We start from the raw sequence: 11960 nt of genomic DNA on the forward strand, positions 1-11960 counted from the left end.
AATAAGAAAGGTGATAAGAAAAGAAAAAAGAAAATAGAGGAAAGTAACACTTTTTTCTTTTTAGCATTAGGAAAACGAACTCTTATTTCTGAGAGAGAGAGAGAGAGAGAGAGAGAGAGAGAGAGAGAGAGAGAGAGAGAGAGAGAGAGAGAGAGAGAGAGAGAATGCTTCTGTTATGTTCAGGTGGCAATTTTCTACCCTCACATCTCTCTCTCTCTCTCTCTCTCTCTCTCTCTCTCTCTCTCTCTCTCTCTCTCTCTCTCTCTCTGATGCAACATTTCGATTATACATTCCACCTTCTTGCTTCTCCCCCTGCTTTCCCATCACTCCTTTCGTCTCTTCTTTTTATCTATGTCGCTTTTTCATCACCTCTTCCTCCATCCTATCTCAGTCCGTCTCTTTTTCCTGCCTTCCCTTTCCTTCATTTTCTGCCTCTTCCACCCTTCTCACTATTTTTCTCTTTTCTCTTTCCTTTCCTTCATGTCTCCACGAAGTGTTATTCTCCTCTCTCTATTAGTTATTTGCTCTTTACTGCGCGTTGTGTTTATTTCGAGGAAAGATGTATATCAGTCTCTCTCTCTCTCTCTCTCTCTCTCTCTCTCTCTCTCTCTCTCTCTCTCTCTCTCTCTCTCTCTCTCTTCAAACCTTCCTTTTTCCCTTTACTTTCCTTTCTTCCATTCTTTTTCTGCCTCTTTCTTTCCTAACTCATCAATGCTACTACTGCTACTACTACTACTACTACTACTACTACTACTACTACTACTACTACTACTACTACTAATAATAATAATAATAATAATAATAATAAAAACAACGATGACAACAACAACAACAACAACAACAACAACAACAACACCGCTATGAAACAGACAAAAGACTCCAAGAAAACGTAACATCGAACATCTGAAGACAAGATTCAAGACAAACGAAAAAAAGTGCAGTTTATTATCATTATTGTTGGGTAAACTTATCTCAGGACTCTCACGTGCATTGGGGATATGGAATGTGCCTTTTCCTGTTGAGAGTGATAAGATGATGAGGTGGGAGGTGGAGAAGATAGGGAGGGGTAGATGATGATGATGGTGATTGTGTCGATTTAGGTGACCTTGTTGACGTTGTTGTGGTTGTGGTGATTCTCTCTCTCTCTCTCTCTCTCTCTCTCTCTCTCTCTCTCTCTCTCTCTCTCTCTCTCTCTCTCTCTCTCTCAGTACAGCGTCTTTGAGACTAATAATAATCGTGTGATTGTAATGGGTTTATTTATCTATTTTTAACTAAGCCAGTCATTCCCTCATGTTTATAAGCCAGCTTGCTATGTAAACAAAAAATGCTTCTAGTTATATCATTGTGCTTACATGAAACTTTCAAGAAATTTAACGTATTACAAAACAAAGTACAGCGTCTTTGTGATGAATAATAAGCGTGCGGTTATAATGGTTTTATTTATCTATTTTTAACTAAGCCAGCCAGACAGACTGACAAACAAGGATCTTTACTTAAAATAAATCTTCGTCATCTCCTCGTCCTCCTCTTTGTTTTGTACTACGTTGAATTTCTTGAAAGTTACATGTAAGCACGAGGGTATAACTAGAAGCATTCTTGTTTACATAGCAAGCTGGCTTATAAACATGAGGGAGTGACTGGGCAGCAAACACGAGGGTGGCAAGGCTTTAGAGTTTAGAGTGGCGCAGCAACGAGAGAGAGAGAGAGAGAGAGAGAGAGAGAGAGAGAGAGAGAGAGAGAGAGAGAGAGAGAGAGAGAGAGACTTTTCTGGTGTTCTCATAATGATGTGCCCTTCATGCTTCTGGGTCGGCTTCTTTTCAACACCACAGCCACGACCACAAACACTTTTGCGTCACTGAAAGCACAGCCTCTTCCTTCCATATCTCATAAATACGCCTGTAGACTTGGCTTCTTGTAGAGAGAGAGAGAGAGAGAGAGTTAAAATTATTTGGGGGTTCTCAAGGGCATTTTCAAGATTCTAGGTAAAGTGTTTTCAACTGTTAATGATGCAAGTTGTTATTAACAACTTGCATCATTTAACAGTAAAAACACCATGGAGAATCTAAAACAAACCATTTCCGTGGTCTTTCAAAATAAACATAATGAGAGGTATGTTTTTCGGACTTACTACTAGTCGTGCTTTTTTTTTTTTTTTTGTGTATGCCATCTTCATCCCTACTCCATGTGACGATTACATAAGCCGACGCTCGAACTAAAGGAGAGAAAGAGGAAACACATCAGCGCCGCACCTCTACTACATTTTTAAAGGTCTTATTACGGTTTTGGTGACACATTAACAAAATTTCTACATCATTAACAGGAGAAGTCACTCTTGAGAACCCGGCGTAATCATCTCTGTGACCTTTGAAAATAGTCGTGGTGAAAAAGCAGTGTTTTTGAATACGCGGTAAAGAGACGTTGTACTTTTTTTTTCCTATTACACAACAGTGCACAAAAAATTAAGCACACTCATCAAAACACACACACACACACACACACACACACTATCTTCACCCCCATTCTACAAAACATCAGCTCGCAAGAAGTTAGTCAACCTGCTATTTTTGAAGCTTTGTTATCACACATCTCTCCTTGACATGTGTTCCCGATGAGCTACAGGCAGATAGCAACGAAAGGTCTTATCTGTGTCTCTAAGCGTCTCGTAGATAACCTGTACTCACAACCAGAAGCTCAAAAAGAGGAGGCCGCTGCATTTCGTACAATCTTGCGGGGAACAATGTATGCGGAGGACGTGGGGACAATAGGTATTAGGGTGTTAGTGAAGAGACAAGAGTGGTAAGAGGAGGGCTTAGAGGTGAATGAGGTACAAATGAGGTGTTTGTGTAACCTTGAGGGGGATGTGACACTACGGAACACGTGAAAGGAATGTACTTTGTGTGTGTTGTATAATTGTTGCATCGTCATGAATTCCCGTCTGGTCGCAGTACTTGTTTAAGGATTCGTTTACTTATTCATTTATTCATTGGTATTGATAGCGAAATGTTCTAGAGGGTTTTTATATCCCAGAAGGGGTAATGTTATTGTTATTTTTTGTTGTTCTTGTATTAGTAGGATTGCATTTTTCCATTTATCATGAGTATTACTGGAGGTGCTCTCTCTCTCTCTCCTCTCTCTCTCTCTCTCTCTCCTCTCTCTCTCTCTCTCTCTTCTCTCTCTCCTCTCTCTCTCTCTCTCTCTCTCTCTCTCTCTCTCTCATCCTCTCTCTCTCTCTCTCTCTTTATATATATATATATTTATATATATATATATATATATATATATATTTATTTATTTATTTATTTATTTATTTATTTATTTATTTATTATTATTATTATTATTATTATTATTATTATTATTATTATTATTATTATTATTATTATTATTATTATTATTATTATTATTATTATTATTATTATTATTATTATTATTATTATTATTATTATTATTCGTATTATTTCATTTATGTTTATATATATTTTTTTCGTTGACAGATCTCCCTTTTTAGATTTCCAACTCAACACTTTCATTACAATCTCCCCACTTTCCCATGTCTGGCTTACCACAAGTTGGCACTCATCACTTCCAGGTACACCAAGAAACCTGATTGATGAGGGGAATGGCAAATTCAACCTGATGCTGCTGTGCTGGGGCCCCTCACACACCTCCACCATCCATGACCACGCTGACGCCCCACTGCTTCATGAAGGTGAGGCGCTGATGGAATTACCTGTGTAGCAAGGGCAGAGGCAGATAGCAAGACAAGATAAACTTACCCATGTTGCATTCAAGGCAGAGGCAGGATAGCAAGGAGTGAGACAGTTTAGAACGTAAGGAAATAAGGGAAGCTGCAAGATAGCAAGAAGCCATCAAGCTTACATGTGGCAGTCCCTGCACAAAACATACCTGCCTTTTTCCACCTATTATCCCTATCCATAAATTTGTCTAATCTTTTAAAACTTTCTAATGACTCAGCACTTATAGCCTGATTACTTTGTCCATTCCATTCATCTACCAATTTATTTGAGAACCATTTTCTTCCTATCTCTTTTTTTTTAAATCTAACTTTTCCAAGCTTGAACCCATTATTTCTTGTTCTATCCTGACTAATGATTCTGAGAAATTTGCTTACATCATCCTGACAGTGGGGAGATAAGCATTAGGGGGGATGAGGATGCTGGAGATAGACCTACCAAGCCAAGGGGAAGAGAGGAAGCCTAGAGAGAAGGTTTATGGATGCAGTGAAGGAAGATATGCAGGTGACAGGTGTGACAGTAAGATGAGATAGTTAGTACAGAGGAGAGATGAGTATGATGGGAGGAGGATGCTGGAGATGACCCACCAGGCAAAGGGAAGAGAGGAGGCCAAGAGAGAATGTTTGTAGGTGCAATGAAGGATGATGTGGAGGTTAATAGATGTAACAGAAGATGTATGGGACAGAGTAATGAGAAGATAGTGATATACAGTGTCACAAACAAGAATAAAGAATAGGACATGGAGAGTAATTTGGAGATAGTGATAAAGTGTCTCAAAGAAGAAGAAAAAGGACAATATAAAGCCAGAGCTAAATTGGTCATAGGAATATATTTTTATTGGAGAGGCTGTACCTTCTGTTTTCAATTGGTATTTATGGTGTTTTGGTTCTTGGCAGCTGCTGGCTGGGTCACTGCAGGAGGTAAGGTTTGAGTGGCCAGTGGAGGAAGGGAACAGAACTGACAGGAGTGAAGAGGACCAAGATAGACTGATGGTGGAGATTGCTCGGGGTGAAATGAAGGTCAATGATGTTTGCTACATAAATGGTGAGTATATGTGTGTGTGTATTTAGCTATGCATTTATATTTTTAGTATTACATAAACAGTGAGTGTGTGTGTGTGATCTGATTGAAATATTGAATTCCTTATGGTATCTTTGCCTCCTAAACTATGGCCTGCCCCCTGATAGAAATATTGAATTTATGTTATTATCTTCACTTCCTAGACTCTCATGCCATGTACCTAATAGAAATACTGAGTTCCTAATGGTATCATCGCTTACCAGTCTTTCTGCCCTTCACTTGATAGAAATATTGAATGTCTAATGGTATCCTTGCTTCTTAAACTTGAATTTATATATTATCTTCACTTCCCACAAACCCTCTGCCCTACACCAGACAGAAATATTAAATTCCTAATATTTTCCTCACTTCCTAGACTCTCTTGACCTGTACCTGAAGAAAATATTGAATTCCTTATGGTCCCTTGCTCCTCAGACTGATAGAAATACTGAGTTCCTAATGTTCTTCTCACTTCCCAGACTCCCTTGGGCTGCACCGGGTGGAGAACCCTTCCCACAGTGAGAGTGCCGTGTCTCTCCATCTGTACTGCCCCCCCTTCAGCAGCTGCTCCATATTTGATGAGCGCACCGGCAAGAGGTCCAAGTGCCCTGTCACATTCTGGAGCAAGTTTGGGGAGAGAGTTGAATTGGTAAGGACGTGATTGAGCTGGTGAAGGCACAAGTAATTTTAATACTTTAACAACCATGGGTAATTTTACACATCAAAAACTCAGCTACAACTACCAGAAATCTTTACTAGAAATTCCATAACACCTTTTGCTGTGGCTGTAGTCTTTCAAAATCATCATCGAGACTTATGAAAGGCTATAATATCAAGCTGAGAAGAAGCTCTGGCAGTCAAAGGGTTAAGTACCTTATTTTATGATCCCCTGTCTTGGAGCACCATGCAAACACTGAGATATTTATCTGAACAGGTCATGAGTACAAATTGAAAGAACTAGATAGGAGAATAGAAGGTCATGACCACAGACTGAAAACACTAGATAGGAAAGCAGGTCATGAATACAAACTGAAGGGACCGGATAGGAGAGCAAGAGAGAATACAAATTGAAGAGAGAAAGGGCCAAAAGGATTATCCAAAACTAAAGGATGTGTGTCTTGAGATCTCTTATGAAATAATTCAAGTCATAGGAAAGGGGTAATGCAGAAGCAGGTAGGGAGTTCCAGAGCTGACTAGTGCAAGGATGAAAGACTAAATACTGGTTAACTCTTGCATCAGTGAGATAGAATAAGGGTGGGAGAAAGTAGAAAGTCACACTGATCTCAGTGTGCTTGCCAGGCATTGTGTGGGGTGGATGTCTGCTATCTCTGTGGAATCCCATCCTGGCCACCCTGTTCAGGATACATATGGCCATTGATTGATGGATTGATGGATAGAAAAAAAGTTCATAGGATTTAAAGGAAACACAAATGTCAAATGCAGATTATAATTATTGTTAGTACTTACAGTCTATTCTACATTGCCATATATTAAGAATACATGTATACTGTTAGTAGTAGCAGTACATCAGCACTCTACCTGTCAAGAATAATTTAAAAACAAATCTATTCCATAAGAAAATAAACAGTACTTCTTATAGCAGAAAAATATCACTAACATAAGGAATTAAATTTCATTCTAGAAAATCATTGTAGAATAACAGTATCTCATAAAGATAGTAAAACCTAATCTCAATTCCATAAAGAAAAGATGTAGTTTATAGCAGCAAAATGTCACTAACATAACAAGATAATCTTTGAAACTCCCTGCCTGCTTTTGTATTTCCCCTTCATGAAGGAAGTTTCAAGACACTTATCCTCTAATTCTGCATAATCCACTTGGCTTTTTTTTAGGAACTGGCACTTTTTTCTTAATTTTTGTTGCCCTCTCCCAGTGTCCCTCTAACACAAAAAAGAATAGAATTGAACTCTACTCTAGAATATTATATATCAAATGTAATAGAACAACATTGTTCATAAAAATAATAAGACCTAATCTCTATTCTATAAGATAAAAGTAGTTTATCGCAGCAAAAACTAACATAAGGGATCTAACTCCATTTCAGAAAAAGCCCAAGTCCTGCTGTGACTGAGAAGCTTCTTGAGGCAGGAAAGAAATGTGATGGATGCGAGAATTTTTCTTGGATGACGCCACACCATTTCTTTCCTGAGTGTGAGTGTGAGAGGATGAGTCAATAGGCTGGGTGTTAAGGGAAGGGACAAGGGGACAGCAGTAGATGATGTGTGAAAGAAATCAGTACAAATATCTGTAAAAAATGACATCAATTGGTTAGACATTTAGTTGTAATTAGTGTATGTTGATAAAACAACACTTAATCTAAAAGGAAATGTGTAAATCAGTACAAATATATGTAAAAAGACATGAATTGGTCAGAATTTGGTTCTAATTGTATATAATATTGATTAAAATGACACTGAAGCCTGTAAAAAAATCTATCTACATATCTATATACCAGGCCAGCAAAAAAAAAAAAAAGTACAGTACAAGTATTTGTAAAAATTTAAGAAATAAATCAGAAATTTTAGTTGGAATATCCATAAAACAACACTCAAGCTTATAACAAAAATAATAATAATGAAAAAATTGTTACAAATACCTATGAAATAACATCAACTGGGTGTAATTATAGTGTCATGTTATTCGGCATAAGCACAACATACAGCACTGCAGAAACTGAAGGAAATGAGTACAAATATCAGGAAATTAACTCAATTGGCTGAGAATTCATGGTATTGTTTATGTCCATGAAAAGAAGACAGACTACAAAACACAACTAAATGTAAGTATCTGCTAATAATGGTCTGGTCATCAAAGTCAGCATTGGTCTTGGCAATTACTAATGAGACTATGTGAAAGAAAAAGAAAGAAAAGGAAAAGGAAAATAAAAAAAAGGGAACACATGAAATGAAATAAGAGGATGAAAAGGAAAAAAAGAGAATAGATGAAAAGAAGAAAAAGATGAAGGAGGAGAAGGAAAAAAAAAGGGAACACATGGAAAGAAGGAGAAGGAGAAAAAACAAATCTAAAGGGAACAGGACATAACATTGACAAGCCATTGATGTTCAGGCTTAAGATTTTGTGTCATTGAGTCTTATTTTTATATGAAATGGAGAACAAGTGAGTGTTGAGTGAACTGGTCTCCACAATAAGGACAACAGTAGCAGTGTGGCAGATACCTGAGGGAAGGCTTGGGTGAAAAATTCCTGTTTATTTGATGTTTATTGGGAGTTGATTTTATTGTTAGTGGAAAAGTATTCCAGATTGAAAGTATTGTTAAGATATATACAACATATAAGAGACTACCCATGGCTGTCTAGTAAGGAAGCTACATAGGTGTTTTATGAATAATATCGACATTTATTGACCATTGTTATTATTGTTTTTATTCAAGTTATTCTGCATTTTTTAACACACTTTATTTTTTTCATCACATGTGAAAGCTGCTTTGTGGATTAAATTAACTTTTTCTTATCATTGTTGTTAATATTTCATAGTTGTGGAGAACCAGTTGTTGTTTATGCCTTTTATCATATTGTTTTTATCTTATAGAAAGTGTAATAACTGATAAAAACGTCCAGGTATTTGATGAAGACTTTTGTATTATTCTCTCTCTCTCTCTCTCTCTCTCTCTCTCTCTCTCTCTCTCTCTCTCTCTCTCTCTCTCTCTCTCTCTCTCTCTCTCTCTCTCTCTCTCTCTCTCTCTCTCTCTTTTTGATGTTTCATTCACATGCAATTTACCTTTGCACTTTTAGTTTCCACCTACATTCTTTGTAAACTCCTTTCTCTCCTGATCCAAACACCTCTTTTTTCTTCTTCTAGCATCTCCTTCACATGCACATCTTCATTTCACACTCTTGCACTTGCACACTTCACTTTCAATATATACATATATATATATATATATATATATATATATATATATATATATATATATATATATATATATATATATATATATATATATATATATATATATATATATATATATATATATATATATATATATATATATATATATATATATATATATATATATATATATATATATATATATATATATACATATATATGTGTGTGTGTAAAATGGATATATCAGTAGCTGCTGATTTCATTGTTCACTTGCCTTTAATTTCTTTCCTTCACTTTTTTGTCTGGTATCTTATCTGTGTGTATAAACATCAGTAGGTGCTGCATATCATGGGGAATAGAGACAAGAACCCTTTTACTGCTACAGGCATCTGTTTTTACCATTCAGAGCAATGTAGACATAAAATGCCACTAGGAACAGAGGTAGGAATTAATAGTTTTACTGCTATGGTGTTATTTTTACCATTCATAGCTCTCTAGAAATAAAACTCCACTGAGATAAAAAAAAAAAAAAAAAAAAGAGAGAGAATAGAGCTGGATTTTGCCATCCTCTCAGGTTAGATAACTATTTAAGGGACAATGTTACTTAACCCTTTGACTGCTACTAACATATTTTCCCTTAACTGCACATCACCTGAAGTATTTTTTTTTTTTTTGTGCAGCAGTTATATATGAACATTACACAGGCTAGAAAATGAAAAATCTATTGTCTTCATTCATCCTCTTATGGTGCCCAAAGGGATTTTGTACAGTGATCTTTAGCTTCATGAACTGTTGTACATTTATCACAATGCAAGGATTAAGTTGGTGGCAGAACTGCAAAGGATGGGAGTCACAGAGGAAGATGCAACATGCAGAAACTACTGGAGGACACTCATACAGGGCACCAACCCTCATTCTAGGGAAATGGCAAAAGGAAAAGAAGTATTGAAAGGGTTAAAAAGTGATATAAAAAGATGGTTATTAAATGTTTGTGTGGCAGTAATTGGGTTCATGGGGAGCTTAGAGTGGAAGAAGGACTTGCATGTATAATGTGGTGCTCATTATAAAGGTGATCTATTATATAAGGTCAGAGTTGTTATGTGGAGTAGACTCATTGTAGAGTTCTATACTGCTTTAGCATTTTCATGTGAACAGTGCTAGAGAATTTGATTCTCTCTCTCTCTCTCTCTCTCTCTCTCTCTCTCTCTCTCTCTCTCTCTCTCTCTCTCTCTCTCTCTCTCTCTCTCTCTCTCTCTCTCTCTCTCTCTCTCTCTCTCTCTCTCTCTCTCTCTCTCTCTCTCTCTCTCTCTCTCTTATTGTTATCATGTACCTTCTTCCCTTTCTTTTGTTTATTTTTGAGAATTTATATTCTAGTTTTTTTACATAGTATATTTTTGTTTCCTTACTGTTAATTGAAATTGCAGAGTGTGTGTGTGTGTGTGTGTGCGTGTGTGTGTGTGTGTGTGTGTGTGTGTGTGTGTGTGTGTGTGTGTGTGTGTGTGTGTGTGTGTGTGTGTGTGTGTGTGTGTGCTGCCACTGCTGTGCCTGTGCTGTGGTGTGGTGCTGCATGCTCTGCTGTACATATTACTGACCTTCACATCAAGATACAAGAAACCAGAAAGCCATAATGCCAGAATTTATTCTATTCTTTCTAAATGAAGTAACTGTTTTTTTGTTTATTTTTCCTCTCTCTCTGCATTTTGAATTGACTTATATTCAGCTAAGTATTTTCATGAATTTTCCTTATTAAACTTTTATTCTTTAATTAGATTTTTTTCTTACTGAATTTGTTACTTTTTTTGTCTTTACTTCAGTGGTATAAGTTTCTGTAAATTTAATCTTAATCATATTCTATATTATTAAATCATTGATTTGATTCTTTATATTCTTTGTCATTTTATATTGATTGTTCTTTATTATGGTCTGCACTATACTTTCTATGCTTTCATGAGTTCATAATGTGATTTTTCCTTTCTTTTATCTTTGCTTGAATTATAGATATGTTAGTCAGAAAATATAAATAACCATATAACCATACAGTGTTGTCTGTATACTTTAATGTCAACTATCTATAGGGTTTTAGTCTGAGATCCTCCTAAAAGGTATTGAAATGTGATTATGTATTGATCCTTACTTGTGATCTTGTGGTTTTTTTGTTCCAATTTGCATGTCGCCTTTAAACAGGAGAATAAAGTGATATGCGAGGTATTAATGCAGAAATGTACTGGCTATTAAACTGGCATAAATAAACAAAAGGAACATAATAACTCGGAAGTATCAATGACAGAACCTTTTAGTAGACTCGGGAATCGGTCCTGGAATGTTCTTCACCTTTTCTAGTTTGTGTTTACTATATGTATTAAATGAAAACATCAATAAATTTATGTATAAGTCTAGTTATATGTGAATGGAGTGCTTTTGATATATAATTTTGTCCCTTGATGAGAATAAGTAGATAACGGCTTAAACACAGCTCGGGAAATTAAACTATCCTGTGATTTTTGTATGTATGATTCTCTGGTTATTTTACATACTAACCTATTAATTCCAAGCTCTGATTGATTAATTTTTAGGATATACATAAAAATAAAAACATGAGGGAAGCTGTAAGAAGCCATCAGGCCTACATGTAGCAGTCCCTGTATTTTTTGTGTGTTATTGACCGATTCTTAAGCTGTATGACTGACTGACTTTTTGGTTATATAAGAACGTAAGAACATGAAGGTAACTGCAAGAAGATATCAACCCTACACATGGCACTCCCTATATATAACATGACTGTCTTTTTGCACCTAGCTATTATATTTCCACTTAAAAGACACTGCTATTGGTACAGTTGTGGTAAGGATTAACCTGTACCTTCTGCCATTGTTCTTTGTGTTTGTTTTCAATTCCAAGTCCATTGACCTAATAAACATTAAAACGAAGATTTTCACGTTATCAAAGGAATTAAAACTGGAAGAATGACATGTAACATATTAGCAAACAGTGCAGAAAGTTACTTGACTAATAACTTATTCTTTGCAGGGTACCAGTATGGGGTTTGTGTTGATTTCTTTTCTCGGAGGGTAATATTTAAAGTAGCGTGTTCTTGGGCAGGTGTAGGGTGTGAGTTAAGCACTAAAGTGGTCCCCTTAGCTTTTCTGTCCATGTGGGTTACGCAACACAAGATAACTTTGTTCTTTTGGTGTTATCTTTCCGCTTTTTAAGAGTGGCGGTCCAGTTATATAATCACAGTCTGCAGTCCTTTTATCTAAATAATTTCCTTACTTATTGTC

The 11960-nt window shown here is 36.2% G+C and overlaps 1 protein-coding gene across 1 annotated transcript in view; it reads left to right on the forward strand.

Annotated features, from left to right (window-relative positions):
• Nucleotides 1-10949, forward strand: part of LOC135090081 (cysteine dioxygenase type 1-like) — a 24678-nt gene extending 13729 nt beyond the window's left edge. Inside the window, 5 exon segments of the mRNA XM_063986387.1 lie at nt 3598-3691; nt 3693-3707; nt 4650-4797; nt 5292-5461; nt 6878-10949. Of these exon segments, the coding sequence (XP_063842457.1) occupies nt 3598-3691; nt 3693-3707; nt 4650-4797; nt 5292-5461; nt 6878-6904 (454 nt within the window). The 3' untranslated portion in view covers nt 6905-10949.
• Nucleotides 10950-11960: the final 1011 nt, after the last annotated feature.

Source organism: Scylla paramamosain, chromosome 34 (genome assembly GCF_035594125.1).
Source record: "Scylla paramamosain isolate STU-SP2022 chromosome 34, ASM3559412v1, whole genome shotgun sequence".
Taxonomy (NCBI): Eukaryota; Metazoa; Arthropoda; class Malacostraca; order Decapoda; family Portunidae; genus Scylla; species Scylla paramamosain.